Genomic DNA, 18,346 nt, shown 5'->3' on the forward strand with positions numbered 1-18,346 from the left:
GACCCTCTGTGAAATAAAATAGAGACTATTGCTAGTTAAGTATTTCCTATTGTGATACTGCAGTAATTCATCCTCTAGGAAGAAACTAATTGTGGGAGATGCACAATGTTGGTGTCTCCAAAGTGTTTCAAGTTTGGCCCCGTCATGGTTTGGCTTAGTAAATTTTCAGGCTCTCTGGAGAGGTTATTAGATTTATTGCAGAAATACAGTTGGACTGATTGGGGAAAAGTTAACAATTATGATATGCTGGATTTGATGGATTGGTCCTCTAGGAAATTTTCTATAAAACATCTTCTGATAAAAATTCTGTAGACACAAGCGGGACAACCTTGAGCGTCTGTTTTGTAAATCAATTTGAATAAACACGTACAGACAAACTTTACTTGTAGCTGCTTTGTATGGATATAAAACAGGAGAAAAAGGTTCAAAACCCATTCCTATCATTTTGATCGTCGTTGGCACTGAGAGAGAAGTCAGTGCCACTTTTTAAACTTTTTTTTTTTTACATGTACCTCTTGAACCTGAAAAAGTTTTTGAAAATGTTCATAGAGTCTCCTGAACTGTAAGAATATTTACACTGAAGTTGCTTCAAGTTCATCTTTTATTTATGTGTGATTTCTTCCTCCATATAATTTATTTATGTTGATAACAGTATTTTCCTGGAGCGCTGAGATTTACCAGGTATAAATGTTATGGGTGCTGGGAGTACAGAATTGCCTAATACAAATGTTAGAGAGAGGAACTGAAGGATAAGAGCCACTAAAACTCAAGGCACAGCTGCTGCTGACAGAGACTGGTAGTGCTACAAAACTACGTGGTATTTGCAGATATTGAGTGGTAAATACTGTTTTTTCTGCTTATTGTCTTCTTTGGTTACATGCATCAAGATGATACAGGGTTTCTTAAGGAAACATTTTAGATATTTCAGATATTTTCAGATTTTTCAATTTGCATTTTAGGTTTTTGTCCTTATTTGAAAGCCTGATTTTGGTTTGTGATGGGGATAGCTATGAGGTGTCAAGAAAGATTGCTGTATCGACCCTCTTGGCAATGGAAATTGGAGAAAAATAAAATAAAAAAGTATTATCCTAGCATGACTGACCCTATACAAGCTGAGCTTTTTCATTTGAGATTTTAGTTTTTGCTGCTTTACAGTTTTTCCCAGTTGGGCTGAAGTTTATCCATGGAGAAAATTGGCTATGGGGAGAGAATAGAAAAAATGAATAGAGAAGGCTACGTGGAGAAAAAAAATGAGCAGTTTTCTGATTAAATTCTTGGGGAAGTTGAGACCAAGGTGATACTTCAACAGCGTTGAGATAGGCAATCAAAAAGTGACTCCAGTCAACTTCAAAATCTCGCCCAGTCCTAAGTCTTGCTTAAGATATTTTAATAAAAACTTAAGGATATTAGACAAACTGTTGTTACTCCTTTCAGTGACTTCTTCTTATTTGCCCATATAATATTTCACTATACAAAGATTTATTTGCATTGCCAAAAAAATATTTAATGTTTAACCCTGCCACATTTCCTAACCACATGAAAGCAAACCAAGCCTAGCTATTTTAAATTGCATTTTAAGCCTATAGGTCATGTCTTACAGCATTCCAGGAGAATTACAGTATTACTGTGTCTTGCTTAATTGCCTAAATATCTGTTTGTGGTGCAAGTGATCATTAACATATACATCTTGCTTTGCTTTCACTGTCATCTTTCAAGGGTTTGGCTTCATCCTATGGCACATACTCAGCACAAGAAAGATAAATCTTGATTTGTTGAATGAGCTGAATTTTTCATAATTTCACTGCTGAATAAGGAATTTTGGGTCCAAAAGATACCCTGGTGATTAAGATGTCTTAATATTGAAAATTACAGCCTGGCTCATTAAAAAACCCTAACACAATTTCCATGCAGGAGCAAAGGGGTCTTTGCCTTCTCCACCTCAGGAATGAGTTCCCGTTGGTTTCCATGTGCTGCGTAAATTATTTCCTAGATTGTGTCATTTAAAATATTACGAATTAAACAAAGTGGAAAACTTGGGGAATTTGTGTGGGCAGAGGATATTTCCAGAGCGGTGATGACTGTAATTATGCAAAAGGCCATGCTGGAAAAGCCTGTTACAGCAAGCAGCTCTAGATCCAAACCAGTATAAATAGCTCTCCCAACTGTGACCTCTTGCCTCATATTTATTACAATAATGAGTAAAATATGGCTTTTTCCAGCTGCTGTTCATAAAGCAAGATAATTAAGCCTCCTTTTGTTCTTCTGGAAGTTGTGTCGCCGCTTGCCGTGTGCACCCGGGGTACCTTGCTTAGGGTCAGGCATCTCCTGATGCAGCAGGACACTTAAGTACCTACTTAAGGCCATACAGCATGTTTAAGGTGCTTGGGCAAAGCACAGTCTGAACAGTTTCATCACGCTTGAGGCCAAAGGGAGAGCGAAGTCACCCTGGTTAACCTCATACGTCGCAGGATATTGCATTTCCCACAGCTGCCCTCCACTCAACCCAAATACATCAGGTCAATGAATTCTGCTCATTGCTGTATTTTCACAAACAGCTTGGGTTTGGAGCTTTTTGGTCAGCAGGTTTTTTCATCTGTGGCTATTTATCCTATATAATGTCATGTGATCTGAAACCAAGTGATTTAGGGGGAAAAATGCAAATGATCTGCAAACCTTTATTAACCTGCCCTGTATTTTACTCACCTGCTGAATAGCATTAATTCTCTTTCATCCTAAAAGTCTTTGTTGAGAGAGGGCCATATTAAATATTCTGTTCTTCTTATTAAATTTGTAAGTTTGGTCCTAAATGGTGATATTTTTTTTTTTTAATTTTTTCAACTTTTCAATTAATTTTTTTTCAACTACTTAATAGCCATTTCTGTTCTTCAGCTCTATGTTTAGTGCCTCAGGAGTGTCACGAACATAGAGAAGCCAGAGGAACTGCAGGACTTTCATTTCTGAAGCTCTGACATTAAAGCAGAGATTAGTCAAGAGACTGTAGTTTTCAGCAGTTCATCCTTGCAAATTAGCCAAACTCTTTTCTCATTTTGCACATGGCGCTTTCTTTCTAGAAAAAAGAAAACCTGTGTGTGACAGACATGTTGGGAATGATGGAAAGGTATAGTAGGGAACTATGCTTTTTACCTGGAATATTTTCAGTTATAAGTGTTAATTGATTTCAGTTATTAAAATTACTAAAAATATTCAATTTGTATTTCTTATTTAGTTTTAACACTGTGTAATACTACTACCAAAGACATAACAGTTATATTTTTAAAATTCTTTTTTCTCTGGAGTGATGCTTGTTAGTTGATCAAATGGTCATTGTGTCCATTTGTTTGAGTCACTCACGATATAAAAAGATTTTCTAATTCTTTTTCCAATATGTCTATGCCCTTTGTATCTCCCCTGGGACAGAGGATGATGTTAGGGGACTGCTCAAGCTACTCACAGCTTGTACAGAAGACAGCTCAGCACTGAGTGTATCAGGCACTCCTAACATTTCACCCTGTCATTACTCAGTTTAACCCAATTAAAGCCAGATTTCCTCTTAAATGTCATTAGGCAATTTGGCTAATGACAATTTGTTTGCCTTTCTGCCCTCACTTTCTTTTCCTTCTCTGCTTTTTTTTTTCCTCCCTCATTTTATTTCTCTCTGCTGTGTTTTTGGTCGCTGTTTCTCTTAAGATGAGAAAGCTGAGATACAGAAATAAAGATTATCCTTCACTTCAAAAACAGAGAGATTTCCAGGATTTCTGGTTGGAGGACAGGGATATGGTGGTCACCATCATGGGACTTAACAGCCACATTGACAGATTTACTCTAAAACTTATATTGGAGGGAGGGAAAACTTCAGCAGTAATTGCAGGGGGTTCAGTCCCTAAAAAAGGTGGATAAATAAGTTTGGATCTTCTTGACATTGGTTATTGCATTTCCACCCATTCTCCAGCGTGTCTGAGGCTGTGTTTCCCAGCAGATGCCTGGCCTTGTCCCTGGTTTGGTCAGTCATGGCCATCTCTGGTGTTGAGGGATGGCTCCTGGTTGCTGCCGAAGAGCTGCGTTGGCTTGCTTGGCTCCCAGATGGAGTCTCTTCCTCTAAAAATGCCCCTTTGTTTTTACAGCTCCTTCAAACATCTGATTGGCGGCCTAGATGACGTTTCCAATAAAGCCTATGAAGATGCAGAAGCAAAAGCAAAGTAAGTGTCTGCTTGGTGTGTTCAGCGTAAAACCTTAACCTCGGTTTTTTTGATGGTACATCATTATAATTTAAAAAAAACCCTGTTTTTTTCTCAACACAATAGTATAAAACTGCTTTAAAAGTAGTGAATTAGGTGCTTACTCTGAATTTTCCTCTGGATGAGCCTCTTTCTGTCTCCCTAGTTCTCTCCATGAATAAGGGAGGACCAGAGGGAGATGGGTCTCCTCAGGTCAGTGCCCAGAGATGAGTGGTCCCAAGGTCTGTCTTAATCACAATATTTGAGTCCACAGAAGTGTTGGATCTTCAAAATTTATCGCAAAATAATTATCTTGAAATATTTTAAGGTGAGAAATTACAGATCCTGGAAAGCTCAGGTAATGAAGGAAATTGTTGAATATGATTTGTTTCTTTAGAGAACTCTGTCAGACATTTTCACAAAGTCAAGATGTGTTCTGAGACAAAGAATGGGAAATTGAGTTTGTCATTTTTTAATGAATACTAGAACTACTTTGATGTGAAGCAATATATTCATCTGAAGTCCTACTACAAATACTCATTCCTTTCGGAAGTGAACTGTAGTGTATTTTAAAATATTTCCAGAAAAAAACCCAGTCTTCATTCATTCTTGATCTACAATTTGTTTTTAATAGGAAAACTTTGTTGTATCTGTACTTTGATGCTATACCAACAATAAAGCTTTTGAAGAGGAACATGTTCTGATTAGAGGGATACTGAATATAAGCCACTATGAATCAAAGGCAAAAATACTTTAAAAGAAAACTGAAGTTGCTCTATACTAAATTATTTTACTTTTCCTCTTACAAAATTATTTTAGTTTTCTTCTGGATGTTTTTTTTTTTTAATTACCACATAAAAGAAGGGGTTCGGTGTTTTCTCAAAGTCAAATGCTTGGTGTGACTGTTAATCAGTGGTCTGCAGCCACCTAAATTTAAGATTGCTCTTAAGCTATACATAGTAACTTCTCATTAAACCAGAGGGGTTTGAAATAGTGTATAACAAAGGAATTCAGCACCTCTGTGGAGAGAAAATGAGAAGCCCTAATTAGTTAGTTGATTAAAAATAACTTTTTGTTTGTTTGTTTCAGAAAGTAAATATGCATCCCAAGAAACTTAGTTTCTTGGGCAAGACTTGCTAATATTGCAACATACCCACAAATTAAGAGAGTATTTTCTTTTTTATCATCTTTGAGTGATACTTGAAATACATTTTTAATCATGTTTAATTTATTTTAAGGTACTAGAAGGCATCCCAGGGTTGCATTTTTGTTTAGAATAATATTTTCCTGCCCCAAATCAAACATGTAAGCTTTCTTCTTCAAATGTTTCAGTTCCCTAAAATTCTTGTTGACTTAATTAAAAAGGCAGGAGGCTATCAGCCTCTTACCATCCCAGAAAATAGGTATTTGGGGCACAGAAATGCAAAGTCAAATGGACACAGCACTATAGCAGCAGATAATTGGCTATTAGATATTATAGATAAATATATATTATTGTATATATTAGCTATTAGTACCAGCTGAAAACGTGGCATTTAATGCCAGTAGCAGCTTATGCAAAGCATTTTACAAAGTGTTGGAAAATTAACTTAAGCAGCTTCAGAGAGATGGTCCCAAGTATCCCAGGCATGTGCTATTATTATTTTAGAGATTTTTTTTTTTTAGTGTTACTATTTGGATTATATTGATTTCCATCTGAACAAAAAGGAAGAAAGCATTGGTAATGAAACTGGGGAGTTTTGTTCTTAGTAATAACATGATGTTATTATCACAGAAGCTTTCATAAGGTTACACCACAACCCATTAGCACCAAGCAAAATTTACAAACAGTACTTGCCATTCCCCATTTCATAGTCTGTCTTTTGACATCTACGATTTTAAGCTGTATTATTAATAGAGTATCACATAATAATTTATTATCACAGGCAATGTTTGTGTATGCAGATTGTATCGGAGATCTTTTCGGGATCATTTTGTGAGTTTTAGGGAAGGACTTTCAGGATCCCTTGTGGGCTTTATAACGTGTCTTTAGGGAGACTGCAGTTTTGGACCTATTTTGGATTAACTCTTCATTTTGGGGACCAACAGACCGATGTTGACCTTAAAATTTTTGAGCTTTTATCTTCTTTATTCCTCTTCTTTTCTTATAATGCCAAGTATTTAATCCCAACAGAAGGGCAAAGCAAAGGATTCTTGGTGATGGAGGAATTGGTCCCCAAAAGGAGGAATCAATTAATTTTGATAGCAACTTTTCTATCTTAAAAGTCAGAGGCCTGTGCTTGAGTCCTGTCACTCAAGACTATAGGTGACAGTGACATTATTGCCCTTCACATATTGACATTTTGACTTTGAAAAAGCAGAAGGGATCAGTGCTGTCTGCCTGGAGAAACATTTAAAAAAAGGAATGCTCTTTCGAAAGATACGGCATTTATTAGTCAAATACCATATTCAAGTTTGCTCAACTCCTTGAAAGCAAGCACGTGCCTGCAAAAAGATGAATAGAAGAGGCAAAAATGGCGAAGTTGCTTTGAGAGTAAAGTGAGATGCATTGGAAGCTGCAGCAGAAAGTTTTGTCGCTCGAGAGTTGTTGTTTCTATATCTCACAAGATAAAACTCCTCTGGGAGAAAAGTCTACTTGGCAGAAATTTTAACCTGGATTAGTTTTCAAGCAGCTGTTAATTAGCTCCAGCTAATTGTCCTTCAAGGGCTTATCTTTTCCAAGGGGAAGTTTGTGAAAGGGAAGAACTCGGCACATAAGCACATTCAGGTTTGGTGAGGCTTTACACAAATCACATCAAAAACTTTTTTCCCTCTTTTTGCATCCTTGTAGCTAGCATCTCATTTTCAGTGCTTGTATGGCAGGTGGCAAAAGGCTTTTGGATATATAGAAATTTTCTGTATACCCGTGTCTCATGGTGTATCAGGTGGATCGGGATGATCCATGCAAAGGTCAGATGTTTAGCAGACATAACCACACAGAGTAAATTCAAAGGACATTGTTGTGAGACGTCATTACGGAGTGTCAGAGCCTGCTTTTGGTGGGTGTGGTGGCCACATTGAGGACCAAAATGTGAACAGTTTAATATTTTCTTATCAGTTGCTGTCAGTTAAGAAATATGAACTGAAATGATACGTGTAAAAATATCTACAAAATGGCAGCAAATGTATTTTCATATAAATCTTCCATATCAAGGTGATTATTAAATTCCTGTTAATTTGTAGGCTCCTGTTCAGCAAAAGCACAGGTTTAGACTACATCCAATGCAGGGTTCATGTTCCTAAGCAGGACTTGGGCCATGGGCAGCAGTTCATTGCAGAAATATCTACCAAATCGGTGGCACTGCTGGGGTATTTTTTTATCTCCATGCTAGAGAGTGACCCTGGGGTTACAGAGCTGGTAGTCCTAGTGCAGGGCATGACTGAGAGGATGTTAGGCAGAAGTTACAGCGTCAGAAGATCTTTCCATGTATCCAACAGTCACAGAATCACAGAATCGTATAGGTTGGAAAAGACCTTTAAGATCATCAAGTCCAACCGTAAACCTAACACTACCAAGTCCACCACTATACCATGTCCCTAAGCACCTCATCCAAATGTCTTTTAAATACCTCCAGGGATGGTGACTCAACCACCTCCCTGGGAAGCCTGTTCCAATACTTGATAACCCTTTCAGTGAAGTAAAATTTCCTAATATCCAGTCTAAAGCTCCCCTGGTGCAACTTGAGGCCACTTCCTCTCGTCCTATCACTTGTTACGTGGGAGAAGAGACCGACCCCCACCTCTCTACAACCTCCTTTCAGGCAGTTGTAGAGAGTGATAAGGTCTCCCCTCAGCCTCCTTTTCTCCAGGCTAAACAACCCCAGTTCCCTCAGCCGCTCCTCATAAGACTTGTGCTCTAGACCCTTCACCAGCTTCCTTGCCCTTCTCTGGACATGCTCCAGCACCTCAATGTCTTTCTTGTAGTGAGGGGCCCAAAACTGAACGCAGTATTCGAGGTGCGGCCTCACCAGTGCCGAGTACAGAGGCACGATCACTTCCCTAGTCCTGCTGGCCACACTAGTTCTGATACAAGCCAGGATGCCATTGGCTGTCTTGGCTACCTGGGCACACTGCTGGCTCATATTCAGCCGGCTGTCAACCAACACCCACAGGTCCTTTTTACACCAGGCAGCTTTCCAGCCAGTCTTCCCCAAGCCTGTAGCATTGTGTGGGGTTGTTGTGGCCCAAGTGCAGGACCTTGCACTTAGCCTTGTTGAACCCCATGCAATTGACCTCGGCCCATCGATCCAGCCTGTCCGGGTCCCTCTGTAGAGCCTTCCTCCCCTGAAGCAGATCAACACTCCCGCCCAACTTGGTGTCATCTGCAAACTTACTGAGGGTGCACTCGATCCCTTCGCCCGGAGTCATCCCACCATGTTTCCGTGATGGCAACTATATCATAGTTTTCCTGGTACAATGGCTTCCAGCTCCTCCTGTTTATTGCCCATGCTGTGTACATTGGTGTAGAGGCACTTCAGCTGGGCTGTTGTCCGTGTCTCCTTCATAGAGGAACACCCCTTATGCGCTTTGAGGTATTTCACTCGTGTTTCTCTCTTGGCTCCTATTACCTCAGTATCCCCTAGCTCAATTCTGCACAACTTCAACTGTGCACCAGTGTACCCAGCACATCTCAGAGGCACAGGCTGAGTGCCCTCGCTAGCATCCTCTCCCTCTAACCGTGGCACGTCATCTCTCAGCTTCCCTCGGGGAAGCCTGTTATTATCCCCCTCTCCCTTCGAGTCTAGTTTAAAGCTCTGTCAATGAGCCCTGCAAGCTCCTGAGCAAAGCTCTTTCCCCTTTGAGAAAGATGAATTCCATCAGATGCCAGCAAACTGGAAGGAGAGAGGAGAAAATAACCTGTGCTCCAGAGTCCCTTACTAGCCGTCCCAAGGCCCTGAAGTCTCTTTTGATTGCCCTAGGACTTGGTATTGCGGCTTCATCTCCCCCCACATGGAAGAGCAGTAGAGGGTAATAGTCTGAGGGCCATACCAGGCTAGGAATTATCCTAGTGATATCCTTAACCCGGGCACCAGGGAGGCAGTCCTCCAGGTCTGAAAGGGCTGAACAACTTTTTGTTGAGTTTATCTCTTGGCAACCTGGTGTTTTCCTAGCTAAGCCTTGAGATATGGTTAGGGTGCTCCTAGGACTTGGGAAAATGTTCTAGCAATCAAACTGCTGTAGACAACTGAGCTACCACTTCCTACCCTTAGGCATGGTTTGAAGGGAAAAGCAAGCTCTGCTCAGCTCTTGAAGGCAAAGAAAATACATACCACCATTCAAAAACAGTTCAGCTGAGCAGAGGGGCTTCCTGCACCACTAAATGAAGTGTCACAGGGGGACCATGGCTTTAGGTATCTGCATACTGGCTGTACTGTAGGGGTGTCTCTGTTCTGCATGGGCACCTTTGGATTATGTCCTAAATGCCTGGCGCTTGGCCTGCATGGGCAGCCGGGATGCCCAACACAAGGCTGCATTAATGCTTCGGTGGGAAGATGCCCAGGAGTCCTTGCCTGGTAGACCTCGAAGAAAGATGTGTAATTCAAGGGCTTTGGCCTTCCCTCAAGAAGACATCTCTCTGTCTAGGAAAGCAAGTGTGCACCTGGGCTGCTGAAAGCAGTGGAATTCAGTAGAGTTGCTCATGTACCCAAGCTGAGTCATCTTTGATGCCGCTTTGTGAGTTTCCTTAAAGTCAAGTGACTATAAAAGTTGTGGCTTTCATCTAAATGGAAGAACCCTTTTTTGTCCTGATTACAGAGATAATCTTTATAACATGAGCTTACTCCAGCACCAGAATTTATATACTTGTTTTACAACTAATACCTTACTACCCAACTAATACCTGTTTTGGAGACACTATTTCCTGGTGTTTACAGGTTTGGGATTGGCAGTTCTCCTTAATGTCCATTTTTTGTGTTCAGTCTCCTAAGTCAGAAATCATTGATGTATCATCAGTGAGGCTATATAATTAATATTCTATTCCTCACATATATTTAGATAAGTTAATAAATTAATCAACTAATGAATATTATAGTTACATCCTGACCAAAGTAAAGGTGAAGGAGAGAGGCAAACATTTAATTCAGTTCATGTTCTGAGAAAACGGGAGTTTCAGAAGAACGGCACTCGTGTCCCGGTGTGAGGCCGAGCCATGTTGGTATTTAGGACATGAAGGAGATACCTAAAGAAGCAGGAGACCCATCTAAGGGTAGATTACTTCCAGATGGAGCCGCTACTGCAGCTTTCATAAATCCAAGAGGAAACAGCTGGTTTCTACTGGAGTTGTTGGTGCCAAGTGAGGTGAACATTCAGCGAACACCGTTAGCTCCAGGCACACAAATCCCTTGTGCTGGCATCTTCCTCATCCAGAAGACTCCTGAAGTTAATCTCTGCACACTACTTCAACCACTAACAAAGTGATTAGATGAGGTCCCCTCTGCCTTGGTCAGACCTTTTGGTGACATGACTGTAGCAAGGGAGAGCCTCTCCCAGGTCATAGAGACAAGGACAGCAGCACGGTGGCCCTCACCACCAAGGTGGGAAAGCTGGCAGCTGCCTGGCCTTAGCTTGGCCAAGCAGAGCGTATCTGCTCCAGTGACCAGGGTCCCTGCGCTCCTTTTCTCCTGTCACATCCAGAATTATCTGCTGATGTTGATCTTCTGTGGCAGCAGGGCTTGAAATTAATACCCTGTCGAAGTCCAGACATTGGTGCCTTCATGCTGTTGCTTCAGGCTCTCTGCAGATGTAGGCTATTTTGATTGCACTTTTTGCTTATTTTTTTTTATTCCAGCTGCATTGCAGCCCTGGGGGAATACGTCTTGGTACTCACAGCCAAAATTGTCTCCTTTTCATAGAACTGGAGGAGGCAGGGGCCTTCGTGTGGGTATACGATGCCTTTTCCTTGCCTAGCTGCTCTGGCCCCAAATGCTCTTTGTCTTTACTTGAGCTGTGTTTTAATTAAGAGCTCCATCCAAACCTTTTATTTTACTGGCCAGAGTGGTCACTTTTTTCATTTTACACCTCCTTTCACTACATTTATTCATAACATAGCATCCTAGCAGTTCATTGACTTAGTTTTGGTGCAGAAGGTGGTTATTAATATTTTTCAATTTTATACGCATACTTTGTAGATACTTTTCCCCTTCCACCCTGGCTTTAAAGGTAAAAGTAACTTTATTCTAATGAGAAAGGTACAGATACAGCTTTACAATTTGTTTAAGCAAGGTGGTATGGTGCCTCATCTTTTTTCCTTTCATCTGCTGCTTACAAAATGGTACTATGTACTACAATACCTTGTAGCACTAGCTTTTTTGAAGATGCCAGTTTAGGAAAACTTTTCATCTCCCAGCCTAAGCAAGTGCTTGTGTGCATGGCTGGACTGAAGGCTGCTCCTGACGTCTCCCAGTGGCTGGTAGCTGGTGTTCAGGTGCCATCTGCTGTTGAAGGCTTCCCCTGAGCTGTGTCCAAGTATCATGTTTTGCAAGATGAAATCCCCATATCCTCCAGTCCGTCTCATTTCTCCCTTGCCAATGTGTTTACAAGAGAAAGTATTTTTGAGTGTCTTGTGTGGCTCCTCAGTGGTGTTCCTTGGAGGGCCACTGCTGGCTCTACATGTGTCTCCTTCCTATTCAGCCTTTTCTTTTGCTTCATGGTGTTGTCTTTGAGAGTTATTTTAATAGTTGAAGCTGTCTCTGGGAGTTGAAAGCTTATTGCACAGGGATAGGTCTATGTATTAGTAAGTACCACAGATCCAGAGGAATAGATGTGTAGAGAAAAAAATGTTGGTGACAAGGATCTGCATTTCTGTGGGGTTTTCCTTTGGGCTACTTCAAGTCTGGTTTCCTGGACTCAATGTTAAACAGTGCTTGGGGCACATAAATCAGCTCCTGAAGCACATCTTCCAGTTTAGCATCAGCTGAGAGGGAGCCCAGTTCTCACCGTCTTGTCCCACTCAGATGGGAGAAGGACCCATCCAGGGGTCTTGCTTCAGAAACACACTCCTCACCCGGGCTAAGAGATATTTTAATGCACCGCGTGTATAAAGACTGCTCTTTATTGATAACCTGATTACAGTGTTTGTCTGAAGGCGGCTGGCAGTGATCTGATCATAGATGTTGGTGTACCTGTAGTGTAGACATCTGTTCTTTGGTGGTCTGTGGGTACCAGGGTGCAAGTTCTGGCCAACCTGTCCATAATCATATTAAGGCTGGAGTTGGCCCTTCAGGTCCAAAAAATGGGCCATGGCACATGGCAGAACCCAGCTTATCTTGATGCAAACTCCTGTTTTGGTAAGATGGGAAAGCTTTGCAGATGCTGTGTCTCCAAGCGCACTGGTACGCAGTGGTTTTGACCTACAGCCAGTCTGTGGATTTTGGTTGAATAACAAACTACCCTGTGTATTAGGAAAGGATGCTTTTTATTTCTTTATCTTGTTTTCTTTTGGAAATATAGATAAGATAAGCCAAGAAAGATTTTAACCCCTGCCAAAACGGAAATTTTCAGAGTTAAAAGTTCTAAAACAGGAGCTACCAATTAAAGAGAATGATTTAATTAAGGTCTGACTTTCTGTCGGGCCACAGCTTTGGAAAACTTTGGCTGAAATAATTCACTGACACATGGAGTGCGATTAGATTAGTGATTTTTCTGCAAGAGAAACTATTTTCTGGCTTACAGCATTAGGAAGGTCCAGGCAGCCTGAGAGCTGTAATAATTGGCTCCATCTCCCTCTGCGTCAATTGTTTTCTGAATTAGGGACCATATGGGAACTAGCTTTTGCCTTGGCTATCTACAGTGCCAGACTGGGGGGAGAACCTCATGGGATTTGCAGAAAGGGGGAAAAAAGCTCATTAATGCTATAAAAAGCAGAGGTTGAAATCATTTATTTTAAGCTGTGTAAATAATTAAAATAATTCTCCTACTTGGAGAGTGCTGTGGAGAAATCATAACTGATCATTGATATCTGATAAGTTTGTATGAGTTTAAATATCCTACTGTTTAGAAAAACTGAGACTTTGGATGGCATTATTTGGCCTCTAGTATGCAAGAGCTTTTCTTCTTTCTGCTGGAGAATTTTGCATATAACAGAGTTTAGCCTTAAATAATTTGTAATTTGATCCTGAAGCCACTGGTAGTTTGTATCCAAGTCTGGCTATCGGATTTTCCCAACTGCTGTAATAAATAGGTGTTTACTTAGAAAATAAGGTCTCAGAAATCATTTTAAAAGGCAAGAGCCCATCAAGATAACATGCAGGGTGATATCCCTAAATGGAGGTAGTAGAGACTGCTAAATTGTGACTTTCTTTGTTGAAGGTGAATTGTTGTTTGCTTGCAGACTTGCATTACTCATGCAGAGGTCTGTGCCAGGTAGACTTTATGGCTGCTTTCCTCTTGAGAAAATGCACTGTGTAATGCACTGTGTCCCTCACGAAGGATATATGAAATTACCTTTTAAAAACAGGTCATTTTTATTTAGGTAATAATCTGTGTGCTTCCTCTTGCTAACTTGACCTTTCGATATGATAATGGGCTGTGTCAGATGTCAGATGGAAGCACTAGTGAAAAAAAATCAGTGCCTTTGAAGGAGGCTGCTATTATAATATTTTACTGCATTTGTTTTATAAAATATGGGCCTGTGCTGATGAAATCAAAATGCAGCAGAAAGCTTTCTGACAATAATGAGTCTCATTCCAGAGGAAACAGAAAAATGTTGCGGTGAATGCATCTGTGTGCTCAGCAGTTCAAGTTGTATAGGGTAGCACTTGATGGAAACAGAGGTCTGTGCATTAGAATATTAACCGTTCCTTTGGCATTTATCTAAATACTTTTTCCATAAACCGCTGAGAATACTTATGCTAATCCCAGTATGGTCATTTAGAGCTTTGTGTAGCACAGTCTTGGTAGCTTTAAACAGAAACCTTGGCAAACTTTGGCATCCATGAGGGACAGAGAGGCAAAGGTAGCATTAAAACATTTTTGCACAGTTTCTGGGTCTGTACATTTGGCGTCCAGCACATTTTTGAGCTGTCCTGAAGAGTTATCTAAATAGCTTTGTAAATATTACGCCACTGGAAGACAGCCTATTTCTGTCCCACTTTCATCAGAAGGACTTAAATAACAGAGCGTCGCTTGAACAGAGTCAAATATATTATAAATAAAACTCAGTGATCCTTCTTCTACAGGGAGGTACTGATTTTTGGAACTGCTGGAAATAGTTGTGGGATTATTTGTGGCTTTTCCAGCACCAGAGTTGCCTGCTAGACCAGTTGTCCTTGGTTGTACCTCACCAATTCCTATGAGATGCACCAGGAGTTGGGTCAGAGCTCACTTTTATGTCCAAGTGTTGGTAAGGGAAAGGAAAGGAAAGAAAGAAAGGTAGAGCCAGTGAGAGCTGAAGGGCAAGTATGTGGATGATGCTGGCACCCGGGGAAGGTTTGGGAGGAAGAGATTTGGGGTCCAGGAGTGCAGCACCAGGGGATGAGGTGAGGGAGCACTATCTCCCTGCTGCTGAATTGTCTTGGCAAAGCTGGAAAAGGTGTTGCCAGATAAAGAAGTTTCTTCCCATTTACCCAAGAAACTTCCCAGGCTTGGATGTGATGGTAATAGCTCCAAAGTTTTGAAACATTGGTGTATGCAGTTGTTTAAACAGCAGGGAGAGGGAAAGAGCAGAGCGTGGAGGTCCATATTTCAAAGATGAGTGAATATTTATTGTTTTCCCTGTGAAAGTTAGTAAGCACAGTACCTGAAAACTGCATAGCAAATTCCGTTGACCTCGGAACAGTAATTGTGTCAAATTTGATGATGAAATTCAGTCATCGAACTGTGAAATAGAAGAAATTTAATCCCACTGTACGTGAAAAACTCAGTGCAACCTTAATTCCGAAGTTACTGCTGACACGTCCATCCCACCAGCAGCTGATCCACTAAAACAGACCTTTTTTCTTCTTTCCCTTCTCCCTTTGAAGAATACATAATCGGTTTTCCTGAAGGCTCAAATTAATTTCCATATATAGCTTACAGTATAAATGTAGTCCACATTAAACTCAGGACTTCTACCTGCATCTCATCCTTACCTAGTGAGCATGAGTAATATTGGACAACTGCAATATTGGCAGTGTGGTGCCACCTATATTGCCAACACTCAACTGCAAGGCTCTCTTATTTTGATTTCTCTTAATTTTGCCGAACATTAAGCACTAAACCAAAGGCAGGCTGAGAGGTGCTGTAGAAGAAGAGCAAATGATACTGCCAAGATGGGTCTCTGCCTTCGCTGCTGCTGGCATCTGGCTGCAGGACCCACACAAGGCAACGCTCCCCTCTTTGGGTGCAACAGGAAGGTGATAACCTACTACTACGATAACTTTGTGACACCGAGTAAAGGAGTTTTATTTAAAAAAACCTGATGCTTCCAATATTGTTGATGGATGCTGAGAAACTGCTGCCATGTGATAATAGTATTCTTTTTTCCATTTGCTTGTTTGCAGCACTTAGGGCATCCCAAACCCCACAGCTGGGCAGCGCACTTATTTATCCTGACTATGCTGTGCTCCACTTACATTGATTTGTGCTTGGTTGTATTTGCTGTATTTTCTCAGTGCCTGACTGAATACTCCACTAAATTATTTGAGAAGTGCTGAGCTCTAAATCTTTAAATCATCTACTTAAAAAAAAAAGAAAAACTGTTCTCATTATTTAACTGATCCCACAGTTTTTACGTAGGTATAGCAAGATAAAACATCAAAAATATAGATAACATGAAATTTTGAATATGTGAGAAAGCTCAGTGTCTGTAAACCTTTAAAGAGAAGATCAAAGTCTGATCTGCCCATTATTTTGGACATTAATGTAAAACTACCTGGAGATTTATAATAGGGCTATTGTAATTAAATTTCTGATGTAAGTTAAAAGGATCTCATTCACAGCTGTATTTAAAATTCATTTTAGTAATGGGAATGAAGTGTTTCTATCTTTACCTGCTCAGCGTACCACCACACGCAAATAGTCTTGCACTCTGTCTTTTATATCTTTTAGGTTTTGTTACTTCATTTTCAGGTGCAATTGTCGGGTCACTCTACAGAAGACATCAAATAACATAATTTGTTGATAGCAAAACAAGGGATTAGTGTGATACAATGGGGCTCAAAAAAGCATTTGTGGAATGGCAATTGCAATTTGCTTGGCTGTTGATTATCTGCTACGAATAACTGTGCTGTACCTCCACCCAAACCCATCAGAGTTTGCACCCATGCACCCATCAGGTGCATGTTCAGATCCTTGTACTGATCTTAGTCTTAAATTAAATCACAAGCTTTGCCAGACTTTGGTGCGTTTCCTAATCCTTTATGCTTTAAGAAGATGCTTTCTAATAAATGTGTATTTCTCACACACTGTGATTTTAATGGATAGCTATTCCTTATTTCATTTGGAGGCTGTTTCTGTGCAGAAGTGATATCATTCATGTTGAATGGAAAAATGTAATTCTTATTGCTTGAAATTCTTTTAGGAGCCGGTAATCAGAAATGGGCTGGCAGCAGGCCAGTAAACAGCTGTGACTTTTAACATGCAGGGAAATTGCCAGGGAGTCCCTACAGATGCTGGTTTTGAAAAAAAAAAAAAAAAGCTAACTACTTGGCTGCTTTGAAACATTAGCCATCTCCTTAAATCCCCTTGGCTTCCTAGCTTGCTTTCTGATTTCATACACTTAGGGAAATGAATGCCTTAAGTTTATCTTTGAAAGATGTTTTATGATCCCGTTATCAATCCCACTGCTTCCAAATAAGCTGTTTTAATACCTATGCAATAGTTGAATTGTTATACTTTGCATCTGGGTCAGATTCGGACGTGAAAATGTTTGTTAAGCGTTGAGCATGTGCTTAGCAAAGGCATGACCTCCTGCATGCAAAAAATGGCATATCAACGAGAAAATACAGCTCCAACGTTCACATCTTGGGAAAGCAAGACCTGCATGGAATTACTGCTGCTTCAAATGTGCCCTTGCTAAGTATCAAAGCTGATATTTAAAAAAAAAAAAGGAATTACTTTCATCTTTTATTGTTGTAGCCTTTGCAAAGGGTAAAGTCCTGCAAGACCAAGTGCTGGGAATGGCCTTCCCCCAGTCGTGGAGCACACTCAGGACCTCACAAAGTCCGCTCTAAAATTAAATATAATCAAATGCTTTTCTAAAACAAAACTCTGGTAACGTAAACTTCCTTTAAGTTAACTTGTTAAATGCAGAAGCAAAATTCAGAGTATTTTCTCTTGTTTCTATATGTTTCAACCTCTCTAATTTTTTTAAGCAGACAGATTTTTATCATTGCCTTGTTATCCAGGACAGCTACCATCTATTGCTCCTGGAAATGGAAAAAATATTCAGGCTTCTCACAAGAGAAATAGAAGGTATAAAGGCTGGAAACAAGTAGTCCTGTACCTTCCCTTTCCTGATGTGATGCATAAGGGTTGGCAATGGTTGCAGATGAGGGCATATACAGAGGTAGGAGTCTCTTGAGTGAAGGTTCCTTTTATAGTGAGTCTCTCTGAATAGCTTCAAGCATTTTGCAATATTGCTTTGAACACAGATGGGGGAAAGAAATTCAAAGGTTTGTTTGACCTGCAGCGTCTCCTATGCCATTTAATAGAGGAACCGAACATAAAAAAGCTGAGCTCTCGGTATGCCAGGGGCCATATTGCTCAAGAAGTCAACAGGAGCCACTGATAATTAATTCCCCTTTCGAGTCAGTGAATGTTGGATCTCACAGTTTGGCTTGGAAAAAAAAAAATCATACTCACCTGAGCTATTTTAAAGTTTTCCTAATATTCTACAAGTTTTAGTGGATGGAAGTGCTTAGAAGATGAACATTTCTAGTAGAGTGCATCACTCCTACTGCTGGGGCTCAGGATGGGCTTATCTGTGTCACCCTTTTGGGGATGGCACAATGAGGGTGCTCAAAAATAAACACTAATGGGATATTTGTATATGGGTGCTTGAAAATGTCTTCAGAAAAAAATTACTACATTCACATATATTGAATCATATTTTATTATGGACTTCTAAAAACTATTCAGAGCTTGAAATAATTTATAGTCGCATTAGTATCTCTCTC

General features: G+C 40.3%; 1 protein-coding gene across 2 annotated transcripts in view; it reads left to right on the forward strand.

Annotated features, from left to right (window-relative positions):
- Nucleotides 1–18,346, forward strand: part of PRKG1 (protein kinase cGMP-dependent 1) — a 526,334-nt gene that overhangs the window by 450,067 nt on the left and 57,921 nt on the right. For both annotated transcript variants that reach the window (XM_072869342.1, XM_072869341.1), the window contains exon 9: nucleotides 4,122–4,196. In XM_072869342.1, the coding sequence (XP_072725443.1) occupies nucleotides 4,122–4,196 (75 nt within the window). The remainder of the gene's footprint in view (nucleotides 1–4,121; nucleotides 4,197–18,346) is intronic.

This window comes from Ciconia boyciana, chromosome 8 (assembly GCF_034638445.1).
Source record: "Ciconia boyciana chromosome 8, ASM3463844v1, whole genome shotgun sequence".
NCBI classification, from domain to species: Eukaryota; Metazoa; Chordata; class Aves; order Ciconiiformes; family Ciconiidae; genus Ciconia; species Ciconia boyciana.